This window comes from Chelonoidis abingdonii, chromosome 20 (assembly GCF_003597395.2).
Source record: "Chelonoidis abingdonii isolate Lonesome George chromosome 20, CheloAbing_2.0, whole genome shotgun sequence".
In the NCBI taxonomy this organism is placed as follows: Eukaryota; Metazoa; Chordata; order Testudines; family Testudinidae; genus Chelonoidis; species Chelonoidis abingdonii.
Genome location: NC_133788.1, coordinates 4729871 through 4751387, shown reverse-complemented (window position 1 = coordinate 4751387; position 21517 = coordinate 4729871). Strand labels below are relative to the sequence as shown.

Here is a 21517-nt window from a genome sequence, read left to right as displayed (position 1 = left end):
CTGGCCCAATCACGCCACTGCTAGTTCCCAGCCACCCGCTCTGCTTCCTGCTGCCGGGAGTGCAAGGGAGGTGGAGGAGATTCCTGCACTCACTGGGCTGGAAGTGAGCACTGCTTACTGGAGCGTGGTGGAGTGGAGCGGTGGGCCAGGTTGCTCCTCTTCTTTTGTCAGCTCCTGGTGAGTGTGTGGGGGGGGGGGGAAATCCCTTCCCCCAAGCTCCCTCCCTCAAGCAACATGGCTGGGGCAAGGGAAGCAGAGCGGGCTGCTCCCGGCCCCCCACTAATCTCCCGGGCCACTCTGACACTGTGGGGTCCCCAAAAGTGCCCTCCTACAGCTCCTGCCCCCCTACCCTGGGGGGGGGGGGGGAGAGCCCCTGACCTCCCTCAAGACCCTCTGATTTGTATCAAACCCCTTGGCCTCAGCCTGGTCCGGCACCCTTAACATGCTGCTTAGAGCAGAGTGTCAGAGCTTTACCGTGTTATATGCGAACCCATGTTATATCGCAGCAGAGGTGTACATTGATGAATTTGGTACCGTGCATACATGGCAGTAACGCTGACTGATGCTGGGAGCTTTGAACCTATTTAACACCATATCCAGATAGCAGCTCCAACATTTCATGAGTAATCATTTCAGTGCAGAACAGGACCCTGTACTGAAATCTTTATACATCTGTGGAGTTTCTAAACTTTGCCCTTCACTGCTCTGGAGGTCTCAGCTTTTTTATCTCTTCTTGCCTTTTAAATGAATTTTCCCTGCCGTTTCACGTGAGCAGAATAATCAAGGTTCCGAAGTCTTAAATTACCATAAAAGCCAGGACATGAGAAAATGGAGGTTGTACCTTTAATCTTAACTCTGGCCCCTTGTGTGTGTCCATGACAACAATCTAATTACATGATAACATGGTTTCTCCGCTAAAATATCATAACCGTTTCCTTATGGCCTCAGATACATGAGCAGAACCTGAATGTATTTAAAATATAAAATGCACCCATATGTATACCTTAAATAGTAGATGATTCTATGTATTCACATTCTGGCCCAAATCTGCATGCCAGTGCAGCAAGAACCACTGCTTGCAATGAGATTTGCGAGGGTACTGTAGTCACTTGTGGGATTGGTGGCATAGCTCCAGATTTTTGAAAGTATTTAGGTGTTGCTGCACTCAGCATTGCAATGCCTAACTGATTTAGGAGCCTAAATTGCTTTTTGGAAAGCGAGGCATAGGATCCTAGACCCCTGAGGCGTTGAAGTGCTGAGTGCAGCCTCACCTAACCACCTTTAAAAATCTGAGATACAAAGGACAAAGTCACATCTAGCCCATCCTGGGGAGACAAGTGTAGGGCTGTTCCTTCCAGTACATTTTGCCCACAGATTCAGAAACATTTGAAATGTCTTTGTGTTTCGATCTGCCTTTTATTTAAGGAAAAAGGATAAACCACCAGAGTTATTAGGCTAGAGGTGCTTTGAAATCTGACTGCTGCCCAGGGAGAGACACAATCCTGGATGTACAGCAGAGCACGAGCCAGACAAGAAATTAGCAAACTGCATCCCTGACTCAGTAAAAAAAAAAAGATTTATTTCTAATTTAAATGTCCCGTTACAGAAATCAGCATTCCTCACTCAGCTGGATGGCAGGGCTTCTGGTATCATCTGTCTCTCTCTCTAGGTGCTTTACTGGTGTTTGTAAGATCTAAACATTCATGAAGATGTTAGTGAAGGGTCTGCACGATGAGGAGAAAGAATGCCAGGCAGCGCGCATTGATGGAGGGAAGACTGTTTGATTAGCCCCCGCCTCAGCTCCTCAGAAGCCTATGCACAATTGCCGGTGTGTTTGCTCCATCTGTCAAATGCCTGCTATAGCTTTGCCACTATATTTAAATAACCGGTTCCGCTGTGATTATGACAGATTCAGCTGGGAAATGGAAGTATTTTTAGTTCACAGCTCAATTCATGTTGTTGAACCGGAAATCAGCTAGACTGGAGAATGAATGTTGTCGTTAACAGGGTTCCTAGAACTGGAAGAGATCACACCACACTGTGGATTCAGGAATTAGCATGGGATTCATATCGATTTACGTTGAAAAAGATGGCCTGGACACCTATTGAAAACTAGCTGCTGCTGGAAGCAGGGATCTGGGCTGAAGAGCAACATCGCAGTAAATTTTTAATCATAGTCAACAGCCACTGAAATTCACAAGCTTGGTTCATGGCAACTGCTGCTCTGGCACAGCTGAAAGCTAGGACCAGGTCCCTAGAGCATGCCTGTCCCTGTCTATGCCAAGGGTATGAAAATTACACAGCTGCACTGTTCAGATTCCTCATAACAAACATGGGAGAGCTGAAATTTACCATGCAAGCTTTAATCAGCTGCTGGGGTCTCTGAGAAAAAGGCCACGATAACGGTGGTAGATTGTTTAATCCACACACCCAGGGCAAGTACACACAGACTTCACCATTGCAAGCCACTATCCTTAGAGGGAAGATTGGATTATGGCCAGAGGTAGCCTATAGTAAGGCCTTGTCTACACTAGGTTTTTAGCCAGGAACACTGGTGCAAACCCTTAGCGTAGACAAGATTTATACCAGTGCTGTGCAGCTTCCTCCAGTTTGGAATCGCAAGGGTACAAATTGTGCTGCACCGTGCATCAAGTCTGCACTAGTGTAGCCACAGCCTAACACCTGTTATTCCATGCCTTCCGCACCCACTAGCTCTCGGCCTGCTCGGCTCTGCGATCCAGGTGGTCAGTGCAGAAAATGGCTCCTGTAATTGCAGCAGGGACGAGGCATCAGCTCCGAAGACAAGAACAGAGGTGTCAGCTGATAAAAGCATTTGAAGGCTGTTTATCAGACATGACCCATTTTCCTCCCTAAACAAGCAGAGGAGGCTGGCAGATTCTGCACACACTGTAGCCTCCCTAGCGATGGATCACACTCAGACAGGCACTGCTTCCAAAGCTCTCACTAAAAGACTGACAGGAGCTTCCTCTCTCTGAGTCCTGGTGGTGCTGCAGATAACACTGCAATAGAGCAGTGTTATTACTCACATGGTATGCAACCACTCAGAAATCTACCAGGACTGGAGTGCTCCTGCCTGCCCCTCTGCTGAGAGCTGGGCTTCATTACAATTCTAAGCAAGCCCAGGCACATGGCTGGTAAAGCAGCCCAACAGGGAATGCTGGCAATTACTCTGCATCCTTTAATGACTCCCAGTCAAGGGGAACAGGCGGGTAAAGTGGAGAACGCACTGCAGTGCATAGGCTAATCACAACCAAAGGTCAGGTAGAAACGTTGACAGTAGAGTATCCTACAATTAGAGACAGTGTGGTGGCCACAAAATGGACCAGATGGCCTGTCGATGTACGTCGAGCAACCAGGAATTCAACTACCTATTCCTCCCAGATAGACAGATCCACTGCAGCTATGGTTTACAGAGGGTAAAAAGAACTAGTTTCTGGAAGTCTCGTCAGAAATAAAGCCACCTGCTGAGACTGAACATTTAGAATGTAGGCCCAAGGGGAGGGGGGCAGGATTTTAAAAACTGACAAATTGTCCCTCACAAGAATGAAACCTTCCTTCTGTGCCGCAGAGCACGACAGATAGAGTGGCTAATGGATGAGAGTGGAAGGGGAAGGGTGTGATGGATTACAGGGCAGAACTTCCAATCAGGTGGAAATGTCCGTGTGCCATTTGAGAGGCTGGAACACAAGGCGCGCTGGGAGCGGCTGAGAGGCTGCCCTCGCCAGAATCCCAGGAACAGAATCAAGTCATAAGGTCCAACGGCTGCTATTTGCGTCACATCTTTTGTGGTCCAAAATAGAAAAAAATCATGGCTACAAAGGCAGGCGGTGGTGTCTGCCTGTGACTGAAGTGAGGAGCATTATCCCTGCGTGATGGCAGGCAGGAGAGAAAGTACCAGGAGTGTGTGATCAAGAGCGACACACCTCTCTGTAAAACATACCAGCTTTAGTTACAAGCACTTGGATCCCATCCAGGCCTCTCAAACGGGAACAGTGCAGCTCTACCAGCCATGTACTCCCTCATCCTTCAGTGGCAAAAAGGTCTTCTGTACCCGTGAGATGTTCATTGCCTAATAGAGGCGAATAGCTGACAAAGCACTTGGTTCAAGTCGACAGGGTACAATCGAAAGCCAGCAACGTAACACTAAACAATAGCAATATATAAGACTATGCCTTATATCTGCAGACAACACCTCCTAGCTTTCCTGTAGGGCTTTTCATCAGGAGAGCTCGAAGCACTTTACAAAGGAGCTCAGTATTCTTATTCCTTTGTACAGACGGGGAAACTGAAGTAATCTGTCCAAAGTCATGTAGCAAGGAACAGAACTCAGGCTTCCCTAGTCCCAGTCCAGTGCTCTAAACACTAGGCCACTAACTTTCAGATGGGGAAACAGACACAGGAGGGACAGCTGACTCATCCAAGGTGGCACAGCAAGTTAGTGGCAGATCTATGTCCCACATTCCCTCATTCCTAGTCTTCTTCTCAAGCCACTCAGCCACAGCTGCGCCTATAGCTAACAAGCCTCAGGGATCCCAGCCTGACAGTGAAAGACAACAACTTGGAACCAGTAGGAAATTTCTGTGATGTGGGTTAGGGTACAAACCACAGTAACTAGCAAGAAGGGTTTGAAATCACGCCCAAAGTGCTCTGCTCAGAGACACCATGACAAGGAAGGCAAATAAACGGGAAAGGGAGAACGTAATAACTGTAATGGAAGGAAAAAGGGAATGGGTGAAATTCTAGGGAGGTGACTGTTTTCAGAGACATTCATGGTGGAACCTCCTTTTATGGAATTCAGCTGAAAGTTTATGTTAAACAAATCCTTGGAGCTAGAATTTGGAACTGCTCAGCCTGTACGCATTGTTGACAGACAATGCTAATAACCGGAAACGCTGTACTGAGTACGTCACTCCTGTGCATTACGTGAAGGTTCGCTGTGGTCCAGAACCCAGTTACTCACCAGCATTCAAGTGACACTCTTTAATCTGGAACTGGAGCTCGTTTTCATTTGGAATATCCTTCCACGTGGCAAGGAAGACTTGGCGTTCTACATACAGGAAAGACAACGGTCAGTGTCCCGACCTCCTGTTTCTCTGAACTACCCACACTGCCAGTCCCAAGAGTCACTGCAGAAGGACATGCTGCAGAGACAGAAGAGACCTGCCTGGTCGCATCTAGTCCATCCCTTGGGGTCTAGTTCAAGAGTTTTCCCTACAAAACATTGGCTAGCCATTTGTCTAGCCTAGTTTGACTGAAAGCAGCGAAGTCTTGAAGACCATGTGGATCTGCCCCAATGCCTTCGCTGCAGCAGACTTTCACGAGTCAGGAGCAGGTGGGGTTTGTTAGGAAGAGACCCCAAAGCTCAGAATACAAGAACCATATCATGCAGGATTTCCCTTTCCCATCAGCAAAAAGGCCAAACATACAAGCCAACTATGATTCTGTTTACCAGGCACCTTCTCTGCCTCTGATGTAAAAGCAGACTATCAAACCGGAGAGAACGTGAAGAAGGGGTTACAGCGTAAGATTTATGGGCTAAATCCTGGTCCCATTGAAGTCAATGGACAACTTCCACGAGAGCAGGATTTGGGCAGCGTACCTACGTTTGGCAGGTAGAATCAGACCAAAGGAGGGATGTTATGGAAATATAACTGCTTTGAATAGCGACTGCAGGAGAGCAGGGACTGGCTACTACACTGCCCTGGGATCCCAGTACCGATGGGTCTCTGCTACGGACGGACTTGCATCAAGCTGTGCTCTGTCAGGACGCTGTACTCTGCCTGCCCGTGTGGCTCTCCAAAGAGCAGAGGGATGCTGACCAAACAGTACTCACCCATTTTGCCATCCTCCACAAAAAGCACGTTGAGAGGAATAAGGCAGCTGAAGTAGAAGACATCGATGCTGTTTTTCACAGCCACCTGGCAGGAAAACAAACAGGAGAATTAGGGCATTTTATGTAGCCTGCTGGGAATGGACGGGACAGGAGTCTCCTAGCCATCGGCCTCGGGGACTCGTGCCTTTCTAGGGGTGGTGATCCTTAACGGCCCTGCCTGGAGGCGAAGGCCAGCTGTGCACACTGGGGTACGTGGAAAGATGCTGCTGGGCCTGGAAGAATGTCTCTCAGCAGTTACAGACAAGAAGCGCACCCAGACTGCTCCTTCTTCAGGTCTCACTCCCCTCCCGTGGGCACTTCACTGTGCCAGCAGCTGTGGGCTCACAGCTAGCGGCCTCAAGCTCATTTCTTATTCTGCCCTCATTTCCCATCACTCCCCCCCCAGTGCTAATCTATTCTGGCTGCATGCAGGCACTCTGTCATTTCACGCCCCAGTCCACAGATGGGCTTTTTAACCTTCCATTCATGTTCCCTCCCTCCTATTTGCAACCTGGCCCTTTCCCCACCCAACCTGTGTGTTCAACAATTTCAGCCAGCCTCCCCCTAGCTAGGCTCACACTCCCCTTTCCATGTCCCTGTCCTCCCCTCCCCGCCACTCCCCTCCATACAGATTCCTTGGTTTCTTTTCTCAGTCTAGCCACGCTCTGAATACTCCATAGCCTGAAGCCGATCTTCTGACTCCAACATCCCCTCTCCTGCATGGAATGTAATTTCTTTGTTGCAGCATGTAGGTGGGGTTTGGACACCGGATCCATTTGCCAGTTCATACTCAGTCAGCCACTAACTCTGGACACTCCCTTTTACACTGCACTTGGACGTGTCTCGGCAACACCTCGCTAACGCTGCTTAGCACGTATATTGCCACGTTTGTCAGATTACCTCAGCGTGTCTCACAAGGCTGCCTTTTGCAAACAGGAACACTGAAGCTCAATGGCTAAGTGACTTGCTTGAGGTCACACAGCACGTCAGTGCCAGAATCAGGAATACAACCCAGATCCTCCACTCTTACCTCACTACCCGCATCTACCGCACTTCCAGCTGTGTTGCCTTTTAACCCTTGACACCTCCTGTGCTTCTCACACACACACACACAGAAGACCAACAGTGCAGATTACTCCCGTGTAAGGGGGCCATTTAACACACTTTCGCAGCAGCGCCTGAATTCCTTGGTGTTCAGTAGCTTTACCCTGAGGAAAGCTGCGTAAATATCACCATGGCGGTGGCTGACTGAGTCGACAGCTCAGCACTGGGCTGGAAGGAACAGGGTCTGCTTTATAGCAACTGGGGGAGGGCAATTAATGTGTGAAAAGTTTAATTGCCAACAGCCACCTTAAACTCCCACAGCGGAAGAGCTGCACACGATTGCCTCTTAGCACTACCAAGAAGCCATTCTGCGTAGGACTGCCTGCTCTTTGCTCACCAGGAGAGTGACTGCACTTGAATTTTCTCCTTGATGAGGCTTATGGCAATAGTAGGGGCAAACCAGAGGTCCAGGAAAACGTACTGTCATAACTGAGGTCACTCTGCCTACCCCATACAATGTCACTGGAACAGAGTCTGACAGATATCCACAATTCCTTGGAATAGATGAATCCTAACCCAGGCATTGGACAGACAGTATTGACCGGAAAATGCATAACATCTCGTTATGGGCTGTGGCTGGGATATGTAAATACCCTTCAACGTCAATAGGAATTGAGCACCTCACTCCCTGAAGATCCTGGGGAAACCAGATTAATCTGTGGATTAATCTGGTTCACCCACTGTGTTTGTATTTCAGTTAGATCACCAGTCAGATGATTTGTAGCCAGTAGTGAACCAAATTAATCCACAGAGGCAAAATTAAAGACTTCTGTGTTTTGTCTGCAGAATAAAATGTCCCTGTGTTCTGTAGGGCCTATTTAGAAATAAAACTAATCCCAGTGGAAATAGCTGTTGATAAAGGAGAGGAGGGGGTGATGGGAAATCTGAACACATCAATCAGCTAGTTTGGAATACATGCAGACTAGAGCGTTAAGGAACTGAGGTCAGCATTTGGAACAACTGAAAATTATTTTGGAGCAGTTGGGAGGGTCCCCGGAGAGCAGAGAAAAGCATGAGATTTGCATGTGACATAACTTGTTTTTCCACATCTTTTATGTTGTTGTTGTTGTTTAAAAAGGGTGTATACTTAATTCACACAGTGAGAAAAGCTCTTTTAAAAGCAGGGATTAGTTAAAACCATTACACCTTGTCAATGACCCACAAATATAAATAGCTGTACATTACGGTCTGTTGTCATACACTGACTGCCAACATCACATGCTGGCAAGTTTGAAGGTTGAGAGGCAGATGGAATATTACCTTCAGTCCCTGCCATCACTTTAGAGCGATTTAAACAAACTAGGTGGCTTTCAGAGAGGTGCAAATTAACTGGGAGACTGGAAGGAACGATTTTTCCAAGCAAAATGTGTGAAGTTTGGCTAAATTATGTGGGGGGAGGGAGGAGAGAGGTGTCTATAAATTCAGGAAGAGCGTAGCCAGCCAGGAGGGAGATGGAACTATTCAGGGGGTAACACGGGGTACAACTAGGGAGTAATGGCATTGAACTGAAGCTGAAAAATTTCAGCTAAATGTCTGGGGAAACGACAGTGAAATCTATTAAGCAGCATGTTAATCTTCTGAGGAAAGAGGCAGCTCCAATGCTCCGGGCATTTTAAATTGGACTTGACTGTGCACTAGTAAGACGTACTGTAGTGAGCAATGCTGCATGGCAGGGAGGTGGACTTCATCACCGAAGAGATCTTTCCTAGCTCTGATTTCTACGATCAACGGTTGTGTTTATTCTACAGCAACAGAAGTTCGTTAGTTTTTGTAGCTAATTGTTGTTGCTATACAACAGCAGCAGCTTACAACAGGGGCCGAGGAAAGAGCTTCCTCTCCCTCCAGGCACCGATCTAGAGGCACACACCAAATTAATATGCTGATCTTGCTTCTGCAGTTACGAGAGTGCTATAAAAAGGTATCTGTTAACCTCCCTCTCAACTCTGCCAAAGACTACTGAGCCGGCTGATTCTGATGCAGCGCAGCGCATTGGAGCACCATTTCCTCCTGACACCACAGCAAGCAGCCCCGCGTCCTCCCTAGCAAATTGCATCACAGGGTTCACGATTGACATCACTTGCAATCAGCCTTCACAAGCAGCCTTTGCAAACCAGGAGCAGTGCTGATGTGAGCGAGGGGTAATCCTGCTAGGGCTCACGCTTCCACTGGTGCCACAATAAGTCCTGGTTTATTTTATAAGGTTTATTCTACATATTATCAGGCACTTCCTTCCATATGGCAGGGCTTCAAGAGAAAATTTGTTTGAGCCTGGACCCGTGACAGCCAATAAAAATCTCTCTCTCTCACCCTCTCACCCCCTTTCCCCTAGCTGAGGCTGTGGGTAGCTGAAGAGACTGGATCAGTGATGTGGAGTCTCATGAGTGCTAGGTCACTTTGTCTTGAGCCTCAGCCACCTGGTTTGGAGCCTTCTGATGGCAATTTGCGAGAGACGAGGCTGATAGTCTCAGTACAGGGCCCAGCGGGCAAGCATCCACTGCACAGAAGCTGGAGGGAGGCCCAGGAACAGACTGCTTTCTTCTCTGATCTCCGAGAGATGAGCCCTAAGAGGAACACACTGGGAGTGGGGAAGGGTTTGTGCTGTCCCCATTCCATGGAGCGAGAACTTTACATTTCTGGAGATGTTACTCCAGCATCTTTCCCAAGCAAGACATTTACTCACAAACAGAACCGCTTCCCAATGCGGCTGTGCACCAGTCTTCAACAACACTGCACTGGGAGCAGGTCTCAAGAGTGCCTGGGGGTTTCTGATCTCTGGACACATCTGATGCACTCCTGTGTTAGCTGCCCAAACCACGCAAAGTGTGCCTTGCTACAGGGGTTAGCCACAGCTTGCTGCATACAGCAGGGCTATCTACAAAGGAAGGAGGCTATTAAAAACAAGGCTCTGTGGGCCAGAGACCACAGCCCAGTTACCTGTCATTGCCCCTCATGCTCAGCTCTGCAGTGTCTGACACATACCATCACACACACTATTACAAGCGCTTCCAAGAAAACTTGGAGGCAATTCTGGGCCAGGAACATTATTTCTTCTGTTCCGAAAGGTTCTCTCAACTCCTCTGTTATCTAAGTTTTCCCCTGACAGAATCACAGAATCATACACTATAAGGTCAGAAGGGACCATTATGGTCATCTAGTCTGACCTCCTGCACAATGCAGGCCACAGAATCTCACTCACCCACTCCTGTATCAAGCTTATGTCTGAGCTATTGAAGTCCTCAAATCATAGTTTAAAGACCTCAAGGTGCAGAGAATCCTCCAGCAAGCGACCCGTGCCCCATGCTGCAGAGGAAGGCGAAAACCCCCCAGGGCATCTGCCAGTCTGCCCTGGAGGAAAATTCCTTCCTGACCCCAAATATGGCGATCAGCTAAACCTTGAGCATGTGGGCAAGACTCACCAGCACCCAGGAAAGAATTCTCTGTAGTAACTCAGATCCCCAAGCCATCTAACATCCCATCACCGGCCACTGGGCATATTTACTGCTAATAGTCAAACACCAATTTAATTGCCAAAATTAGGCTATCCCATCATACCATCCCCTCTATAAACTCATCAAGCTTAGTCCTGAAGCCAGATATGTCTTTTGCTCCCACTGTTCCCCTTGGAAGGCTGTTCCAGAACTTCACTTCTCTGGTGGTTAGAAACCTTAGTCTAATTTCAAGTCTAAACTTCCTGATGGCCAGTTTACATCCGTTTGTTTGTGTGTCCACATTGGTACTGAGCTTAAATAATTCCTCTCCCTCCGTGATATTTATCCCTCTGATATATTTAGAGAGAGCAATCATATCTCCCCTCAGCCTTCTTTTGGTTAGGCTAAACAAGCCATGCTCTTTGAGTCTCCTTTCATAAGACAGGTTTTCCATTCCTTGGATCATCCCAGTAGCCCTTCTCTGTACCTGTTCCAGTTTGAATTCATCCTTAAACATGGGAGACCAGAACTGCACACAATATTCCAGATGAGGTCTCACCAGTGCCTTGTATAATGGTACTAACACCTCCTTATCGCTACTGGAAATACCTCGCCTGATGGATCCCAAGACCACATTAGCTTTTTTAACGGCCATATCACATTGGCGGCTCATAGTCATCCTGTGATCAACCAATACTCCAAGGTCCTTCTCCTCTTCTCTTACTTCCAAGTGATGCGTCCCCAGCTTATAACACTAATTCTTGTTATTACTCCCTAAATGCATGACCTTGCACTTTTTACTACTAAATTTCATCCTATTACTATTACTCCAGTTACAAGGTCATCCAGATCTTCCTGTTGGATATCCCGGTCCTTCTCTGTGTTAGCAGTACCCCCCAGCTTCGTGTCATCCGCAAACTTTATTAGCACATTCCCACTTTTTGTGCCAAGGTCAGTAATAAAGAGATTAAATAAGATTGGTCCCAAACCCGTTCCCTGAAGAACTCCACTAGTAACCTCCCTCCAGCCTGACAGTTCACCTTTCACTACGACCAGGTATGGTGCTTTTACAAGCAAGGATGACTGTGGGCTAGTCACCACTGAAAGGAAGTTCCCCAAACGACCTCAAGAAATTCTTCACAACCTACTCCGTTCAGCTGCCTCCCTGTAGTGCTGTATAACAGCACTTTGCTTGACACACACACAAGGAATTTCCATTCATCTTCAATAATCCCTCTCATTCAGACAAACTTTCCACAGGAGCTTGCTGATCCAAATAGGGCTCATCCTTCAGAGAAATTTGCCTGTGTGTAGTGAGTAATTAAGAATGTACTAGCACCTTCAGCCTCAACCTCTTCCGAGAGAGAGACTGCCTGGTACAACCTGGTTGAAGCTGGCTTTCCATCTGCAACCTGGTTTGAAGGGGGGAAAAAAAACCCCCTCTCTTCTCTTTGAATTCTGCCACACAAGAGAGGATAAAGCCTTTTGCAAAAACAAAGGGGACAAGTTTTATTTGTTCAGACAGGCTTTCCTGTGATGCTTTAACACTGAGAAGGTTTCGCCTCAGCAAAACCTGCCCCAGGCACCCAACCGCTCAGAGCTTGTTCAGTTGCGCCCCTTTGGCACCTCGAGCCATCACTGAGAGAGCATCTCCTGTAGAACCAAACTGTTGGGATTCACGTTTGCTTGCTTTGCTGCGTCTGAACTCTTTCACTGCAGGAAGACATCAGAACGCTGACAGCTGGCAGCTGCTGTTCTAAGGTGAGTAACACTCATTTCTTAGACATTGTGAGCGTGCAATGCTTAAAAAAAGAAATAAAACCCAAACCAGGTTAGTACTAAAACAAAGCTCTAAAGATGGGTGTGGACGCACTCGCCATGCCCTGGAATGCCATGTGCTCAGTAAAGAACACACCCTGGGAGTACCAAGGCTGAATTAAGGACTGTGCACCTCAGTTGTAGGATACATCTGCCCTGCAGCTGGGACTGTGCTCCTTAGCCTGAGTAGACAGATGGGTAGACTGACACGGGCTAACACCTATGCTGAAAACCACGCTCCCCCTTGCAGTGTAGATATACCCAGAGTTTGCATCAGAGTGCCTTACAGCTGTGATGTTATCAAAGTGAGAACTTTCTTTTCCAGGACCTACATCACCTCTGCCAGCACAAGGCCACGGTTTATTTCCATGACCACGTCTGCAGCCAGAAACCTCACATCAACGCTCTCTGCTTCCCCTCATGCTGTTTGATGGGTATGGTTTGCAGGATCCTACAGGATTTAACAGCCACTGATTGCTGTGTGCTCTCCCTAGAAGCACAAATCCTGAGCTCAGGCGGCAGACTGGAGTGCCCGGAGCGCCCAGGCTGGATGACATGTCCTTAGCTGCAGCTGTCACCTCCTGAAATGCTGTTTGCGTCAATGGTCAGGGAACAGTAAATTAGTGGAAGGAAGGTTAGGCTCTCATGTGTGTCTGGCTCTGTTGTAACTTTCAAAGCACATTTTATTGTATCAAATGTGCTGCATCTCATGCCAATGAGGACAGGCCTGGCAAACTGAGGGAACTGCTGCAGACTCCACTCTGTGCTCTGGGTGTTCACAACCCATGACGGACGCTTTCACAGGTGATTTCTTCCCCTCTTCACTGGGATATGGCTCTCTCGCCTTAAGCACCTCTCTTCAAGGCATGAAATTAAGCTGATGCTCAGCAGCAGGGTCAGCTTTTTACCTGGGTCTGAAGGTAAAACAGGGTGATGCAGTGCGAGGAAGCTCTTTTTACTTGCTTGACTCACCATTGCTGGAGATTATACGGGATTGTGGTTAAAACAATACATGGATCTGTGGTAGATATTGGGAGAATTATGGTTCTGTTCCCAACTGCCATTGGATCTCCACTGTGACCATGGGCAAATCCCCACCTCCATGCCTCAGTTTCCCTTCTATCAAACCGTGGGGAATGGTACCCACCGAAACAAAGGGTTTCAAGAAAAGATCCACATAATTAGCATTATTCCCGGTGCTGCTAAAGAACTGGAAGACTGTCCCCGAGCAGGCTCACAGTGAAAGCAGCACATCTTTACTGATGGGCCCTGCCAGTTTTCTCCCACAAGGTCCGTCCTTTTCAGATAGACACACAGGGACAGTTTAATCTACCACCGAAAATATAGCCAGCTCAGGGGTGGAACGTGACAGCTGTTTAACGGCACACAACATCAGACAACTGTTTAGGGCAGGAAGAGCAGAATACAGTACCCAGATGAAACCACTAGGGTCATCTGCAATTTGGCCAAGACAAGAGCTAACACAAAACTCTTGCAAAAAGTGCCACAAACAGTCAATATTTTTGATACAAGACTCAGGCTGATGCAGAAAACACTTCCCTCCAACAGCACAATGCCTTCCAATGTACTGGGGAACTGGGTCAGGACCAGCACAGAGAAGAACCCCTACTGGATTGTCATCACCCCTTTCTGTAGTCTCTGGGCTTCCCTAGATTTCTCAGCCAAGCTCCGACCAGGTCCAGCCCTGCTTGGCGAGTGAGATTTGACAAGATCTCAGAGCCCTGGCTGGAACCTCCACCATGTCCTTGTCAGGCCCTCTACCTTCACATGTGTCTTTCCAGGAGGTGTGTCTTAGTGTCTCCCCACACCCTCTGAGAAGGGTTAACAACTCCCCAAACCTGCCATCCCGTCCCATCATGGAACTAACCCAATGCATGCTCAACACTCAGTCAATTTGTTGCTTGGAAGAGATATTTGTTTTTTCCGTCTCTCCTTCCAAAACGGAATCTGTTTCCTGAAGCTAAAGTGGTTTCCTTGCTTACGTAAACACTCAGTGCCTCTCCACATCACCTTCTCTCTTCATGCACTTGTATGGTCCCCTTCATCACAGCACTGGATGCACTCACATGTTAACGAAATGATCTTCAACATCCCCAGGAGGCAGAGAAGTATCCCTAAGTTGACTAGTCCATGGTTGTAGAGGAAGTGCTGGGAACTAAACCCAGGTCTTCTGATATCCAGCGGCTTACTTAGGTTAGCCTTCTTCAGAGGAGAGAATTGCATCTTCGCTTGACCCTTGAACGGGAGAAGGTTTCACCACACTCTTCAAACGCAGTTTGGAGGAAACAACAGAAGCTTGTTCTACATTTCACAGTGCTTTGCAGTGAGTCAAAGTTCTGTTTCCAGTATCGCTATCCATGAAGAAATGCAGCAATTGGCAACACAATCACTACAAGTGTGTGCCAGCCAATTGAGAAGAATTTTAAGGGCATTTTGAAATAACTGAAGTCGTGCGCTCAGCTGCTCGCTCACCAGCTGTGCTGAACAAGTCCTGGTGATTGATAGAAGGTAATGCCAAGGAATGGAACACGTTGTCGATGTAGAATGTTAAAAAATCCCAAGAGAACCCCAATGCTCCAGGCACAAGTAGGTACATTAAGGCTCTTTGTGATTCGTTCTAGCTTGTTTTTTTATTAAATCATCCAGGGCAGGCAGTTACTGTTGGGACAGAGAGCAACAAAACTCTAGAGTGGCAGCTGGGAGCCCACAGCCTTTAGCACACAGCTGAACTGGGTTGGACGAGATGACCTCCTGAGGTCTCTTCCAACTCTAACCTGCTATGATTCTAGGTCGATGTAGTAGCAAGGCAGACCTGGCAATTTTCTGAAATTCTCTTCCCTATTGCAGCATTATGGGATTGCCAGGCTAGACTAGACACCATCACTACTGCCTCTGCATAGTCTAGACCAGTGCTTCTCAACCTATGAAACAAAGTGTTAGCTGGGCCGCAGGTTGAGAACCAGTATCGCCCACCTAACCGCCCCCCAAGACCCTATTCTCAGCACCTTCTGCCCAGAGACCCCTCCACAGAGTGGGGCCAGGAGTGGAGAGCTGGGTGTGGGGAAGCGACCCCGACCCCCAGATCCTGCTGTGGGGGGCCAGGCAGCACCTGGCTGCCCAGACCCAGTGCAGGGGGCAGCCAGGACCCTACCTCCAGACCCCACCAGGACCTTGCTGTGTGGGGCTGGGCAGCACCTGGCTGCCTGGACCCCAAGCTCCACCACATGGGGTCGAGTAGCAGCTGAGAGCCCACAGTGTGACAGGGCAGCTGGGAGCCCGTAGCCTTTAGCACATGGCTGAGCTGGGCCACAGGTATGCGCTAATTGGGCCACATGCAGGCCGTGGGCTGAGAACCACTGATCTAGACCTTCTCAGAGCAAGAGCAGACAAGACTGAATTGAATGCCAAGGCGGTTTTGCAATAGCATTTTCTCCTTAGGAAATTTTTGGGGAAATTGCTAGTACAGACTCAGCCTTAAAGCCCTGTCTATACAGGAGCAAACTGTGCCAGCCACAACCATGATTGCAAGTTTTATGGTGCTGTGCAGAACTATGTGGAATAACTGGCAAACATAGCTGTATTCAGCATGGAAATCCAGAATGGACAGCAATGTATTAGCTAAAGCTGTACCTCAGGTTACCCTTCCAGCAGAGATCAAATGCTTCTTCTGAACATTAAATCCAGGCCAAATATAGATGCAAAGCTCAGTAAAATGAGATTTGGGTATAACTCTGATGGGAAACTATTTTAAACATTCACAAGCACTACTACACAGCCAATGGTAAATATCTTCTTCGCTGTTAAACACCCTCAGTGGACTAAACAGTGTTATAACATGGTTTACTCTTGCCCGTGTGGACAGAAACGCACAGTCTAGATTTCGACCAGGGTTAAGACTTGGTTCCCCAACATGGTTATAACATTTTATTCTGCCCACACAAGTAAAAAGACAACCCAGGTTTTAACACAGTTGGGCCACAAAACGGTGGATTTTGTAGTGCAGATGGGCTCTGGACTGAACCTGGTTTTAACTAGCCCCAAATTCTGGGTAAGATGGTTAGTGATAGACAGCCCACACACAGCTCATCATTTTCAAGTGACAGAAGGCACAGAATTTTAGAAGCCTTTACTCATTTCATGATTCAGCAGCTGCAGTTGTCTTGAACATAAAAAAACCTAACAAAATATCCTGTATATCAGGGCAGGACACTGCAATGCTTGCAATTCCTCCCAGGGCTGCTCGGCATAATGCAGAAGTTACAACACTGAGGGGATTTCTGAACTACCCTTGAACGGGGGAGTATTAGGACTGGGGCTTCACTTTGGTACAGGACAGTTCCCAGCAGGCATTCCTGCATGGCTTTTTTTATTCTAAACCTGGCTCTGGTCTGGATAGGATTAATGGACTTCATTTTTTTTAAGCCACCGCATGCTCTCATTGCAGAACCACTACCTTATCCCATGTGCGCTGAGGCAGAGACTCGAAAAAGCAACTGCCCCAGCGATCTCCACGGGAGATGCAACTGCCACTCGGGTTCCACACCTTGCTCCAAGGTGGGGAAAGAAAAACAGAAGCCGAACAAGTCTGCATTTCCTTAGCCTGCAGTCAACCCAGGGCCTCTGAAGGCCAGCTCAATCCTGGAACCGTTGGGGACTGAAAATCTAGAGGTCTCTTCAGTCCCAGGCTTTGTTGTTTTTGTGGGGGAGGAATAGCTCAGTGATTGGAGGACTGGCCTGCTAAACCTATGGTTGTGACTTCAATGTTTGAGGGGGCCATTTAGGGTTCTGGGGCAAAATAATCTGTTCGGGACAGTACTTAGTCCTGCTGTGGAGGCAGAGGACTGGACTCGATGACCTTTCAAAGTCCCTTCCTGTTCTACATTTCAGTGATTCTAGAAGAGCCTAGCAGCTACCACTGGATTTAGCCAGCACTATGCAGTGGTGAGATCAACCCAAATGCCAGGTGGCCAATGAAAGGCTGAGTAAGTAATTTGAAAATGTTCCTAAGCAACCAGCACTGATGGAAATTAACAAAACAAGAACTAAGTCATGAAGATCTCATTTAGCAACAGACACTCTTAAAAAGGCTCATTCCAATAGCAGCTCTCTTTTGGGGAATGCAATAGGGATAGAAATACAATGAACCAGTCTGGAGTCTGCTTAACTCTACAGGGCCGAGATGCTTCTGTATTTACATCTGGCTTCATACTTTAAGGGTCAATCAAACTTTGCTACAAAGCTAATGAACCATTTTCAATATTAGGTTGGGGGTGAGGAGGGAGGGAGTGTTCTATCCTGTATCATACATGGCAGGACTCGTAAACACAGTCTAGAAGCTGTTAATGCCGGGTGTGGACCCCGACTGCATCTTTGCGTAACTAAATGTAAATCAACATTTAGTTCTCCCTTCTCTAATGTGTTGGTTTTTGTTAACATGTCAAGTGTTTTGATCGCTTTCGCTGATTAGGAAAGAGGTAAAAATGAAACTGCACATAGTGGAGAATAAGACATTCTAATAAAATTACAGCACGAACAGGACAAACTCATTACTTCTGAAATTGCTGCCTGCAGAACAAACTACTAGCCTTTGAAGTTTTTCGTTCAAATGCCATAGGAATTTACAGATGAGTTTGGTTGCCTGAGGACTTATTTTTCTGTTACTGCAACAAAAACGCAGAATAAAAAAAATGAAATTAAGGGCCTTAAAGTTCAAACAAATCCTGTACACTGGCTCCTAACAATTCCATGCACAGAAAATCACATGCGATATCGCACTCAACTTACTGAGAGTTTTCTTTCTTCAATGAAAATAGGTGTAGAGAAATACAGAAGTCCCTATATTTTGCTATAAATTGCTCTCAGTACGGCACCTATCAGAGTGAATTCTGTAGGATGTTTTAAAAGTAATTATTTCCGTGGAAAAACACAAAGAATGCCACTCCAGAGGTGGGTGCTGACAGCGCAATGACAGATCTCCATCAAATCCACTGCAATCTGCGGAGTAACAACCGTACTTTTTAACTTGGCTTTCATTACCAGCGTGACTCAGCTCTCAGCTGGGAGAGATACTATTACTCCATATGGCAGCTTCCCTGATTGTAAAAGGGCAGCCAACTTGTGTGGCAATGAGGTAGCTAGTCAACAAGTGAGCAGATCCGGCACTAATGAATGCTCTGCTTATTTCCAAATAAGGCAGCTGGAGGTTTCCACATACGTTTTCGCTCTGCTTTATTCTTGTAGCATTTTCTGCTAGAAACAAACTGGCTTCATAGTAACCCAGTATTTCATCTCCTTTCTGAGCAAAGGAAACAGTGGCTTCCGTGTGTGTTTTTGGTTTATGGGGCAACCCGTCATGTCCAAAGCCAGATCTAGAAGGTCTGGGACTAGCCCATTCTCTCCCCATGAGTTAGCGTTCATAACAGCTGAACCAAACTGATGTAATCACCACCTTGACATGCCTAGCTTTTCCTGGCCCTGGGAAATCTGTGATCCTTATGGGTCTCCTACACTGTGGTGCAAAATTCCTACCTCTGTGGAATGGATTCCAAGGGCATTATCAACCCCCCTGCCCTGCCGCCTCCTCTCTAAGCAGAAAAGGCCCCTGCATGGGAGATATCACGTGCAGCTCATTCACGTACTCCCCTAACTTCGTGACTTTGCCGAGGGTCTGTGGGGTAGGGGACCTGCTCCACTCATGCAGAAGCAGCTATTGCACCACTCTTGTGATGTGATGCCAATTCGGAGCCTCAGGAACTAAACAGTGGAGCTATTTCTAGCTGTTTGCCTGGAGACTCATTAATAAGTCATAAGCCACGGAGCGGAACAGTCAAGAGAAGGAAACTGTTGTTCAGGCAGATGAAAGTTACAATTTAATCATTGCTTTTTTTCCTTAAAACCCTGGAGGGAGTAAGAACTCTCTGTACATGGGAAGTGCTCCACTCCGTCTGGGCCCCTGACGCAACTGGAGACCATACCAATGGGATTATATATATATATTCAGACCCGCTTCATCCCAACCTCCCCCAGCCCCAGATCAAGGCACTGAGCTCTATGTGCTCTGAAACTGATTATTTGCATCTGTTGGATACGAGAAGTCTCTACCCAGGAGATACATAGATATAACAGGCTATAGACAGGGGAACCACTAACCAGCCAGCTTCCAGGAAACAGGGAGCTACTGCAGACTCCGCCAATGGGGCAAAACTCCATTCTGTTTGAGAGCTGCATCTGCCTGAGCGGTGAGATGAATGCAACCTAGATAAACCTAGCAGTGCCAAGACCCCAGAATTGCCACTGAAATATCTGACCCCAAGCTGCAATAAGGGAAGCGGTGAGGCCCTCTGAAGGGAGAATTGCTTTACCAACCCCTGCATTACAGTGAGAAGTAAGGGCCTGAGAACTGAAATATACAAAACAGCTTCATTAATGTAACATTAACAACCCCTTGCCCGCTGTTTCCTGGACCTTAGCTCTTCGGGGGCAGAGAAAGTGCCAATGATCTCAGAGAAGCACCACTCAAAACTAGCAGGGCTAAATAAATATTTAATCACTTCAGCAGCAGCCATCTTTCCCACGGGTTCCTTACATCTCAAGCCATCATCTGAGCTCAACTAACACCCAGCATGGGGCTCCGCTCCAGATGTTCGCGGCTCTTCCTCTCCTTTCCAGCCTGGCTCTTGGCAAGCCTAGCAAATCCCAACCCTGCCCTCTCAACTAGCTCCGTATGTATGTTGTCTGGAGCACATCTGAATCTGCTGTATTCACGCAGCTCCAAGAGGGCTGGCTTATTTACTGCCAAAACAAACAGGTACAACACAAGGAAGTCACTCCTTGCAGGAGATTAACCAAATGGGTATTTCCTTTTCGGAGGAGGAAAGAAGGCAAACCCAGCCTCCCTCATTTATCAGATAATCTGCATAGCTCTGCACATCTGCCTAGTGCACATGGCTTTTCGATTCTGTACATTAACACCATGTGGCATGTGGGCTCTGCAGAACTTCCATGCTTCACTAGCCAACTTCCCCGGTTTTGTTCAAGAGCACCTGTATATGTCATTAGCTACAAGCTCCCACTTTGCAGAGGGTAGCTGTTCTGACGCAGTGTGGCTTGAATTTGAGGTTAAAACGGTTACGTTTTCCCGCTATAAAGATGCTGGGAAAGAGGGGCATTAAAATATCAAAGAGGAGTTTGTTTTACCATCACATAATCAGAAGAGCATACAGCCTTTGGAGAAGGTGTTAAATACAAGCCTTGAGAGTGACAGCCCAGCACCCAGGGCAAAGCCTGGCTCTGGTAACTACATTCTGTCTCCCCGCTACAGTTCCAGTTAACCAAGGAATCGTCTTTGCCTCCTGTCCTACATTGTGCAGCCTTGCTGCACGCTCTTGGCCATGTCCCACCCAAGAGGCAGCAGCATCAAGCGAGTCCTGCATGTCAGTTTAGGTTTGCGAACTTTCAGGATGAGAGAGGACGTAGATCGCCTCTAAGTGCTACAAAACCTCCCTCCCCACCATTCCAACAGATTGCTGGCCAGAAGTCCACCCTGCCCGCCCCTGAGAAGCCATTGCTCAGCATTTCAGTGAACTTCTGGATTCCTACGCGGAGGAGCCCCAAACAGTGGCGACCTCTAGAAGAAGTGGGAGGAAGACAACTGAGCTGTGAGCCCCCAACATAGATCAGACGCTGCTTACCTGGAGGTTGTTGAGAGGCTCCATTTTCATGACAGGTCCCAAGGTGTTGAGGGGAAGGGAGACGTCAATACTTTGGTTTGGCATCAGCGGAGTATGAATGGCCAGAGGAGTGCTTGGGATGACGCCGAAGCTGGGCGAGAGAAAGCCAGAGGGTGTTCACACAGCACTGCATTTCCAAGAGCCCTACATGTGACGTAGTCACTTATTTTAACGGGAAGGGGATCAGGGACTGCTGTCCCAAAGGTTCTCTCTGCTCTCCATTTGAGCGTGGGCTGGCCTTGCTTACTGTCTTTCCTGAGATATGCCCCACTGTGATTTAGGGGAGAGGGAAATAGGTGACAATTGGCATCAAGGTGGACACTTGAAATAGGACAATGCACAAGAACTTGAGTCTCATTGGTTTCCCTGAAAAAGGGCCCACCCTGGCCAAGAGAGATTATCTGCTGGCAACATTTCCATTCTCTCCCCGATGGGGCCAGTCTAATTGCTGAGAAGCAGCCTGCCCCGCAAGGAGCAGCTTACTAACATGTGAATTCAGAAGGGCTGGAAGGAAGGCTCATGCC

The 21517-nt window shown here is 47.7% G+C and overlaps 1 protein-coding gene across 3 annotated transcripts in view; it reads right to left on the bottom strand.

Moving 5' to 3' along the window:
- AP2B1 (adaptor related protein complex 2 subunit beta 1) overlaps positions 1-21517 on the bottom strand; it is a 94821-nt gene that overhangs the window by 12044 nt on the left and 61260 nt on the right. For all 3 annotated transcript variants that reach the window (XM_032789659.2, XM_032789658.2, XM_032789660.2), the window contains 3 exons: positions 20955-21084; positions 5855-5939; positions 4982-5068 (listed from right to left, as the gene is read on the bottom strand). In XM_032789659.2, coding sequence (XP_032645550.1) covers positions 4982-5068; positions 5855-5939; positions 20955-21084 — 302 coding nt within the window. The remainder of the gene's footprint in view (positions 1-4981; positions 5069-5854; positions 5940-20954; positions 21085-21517) is intronic.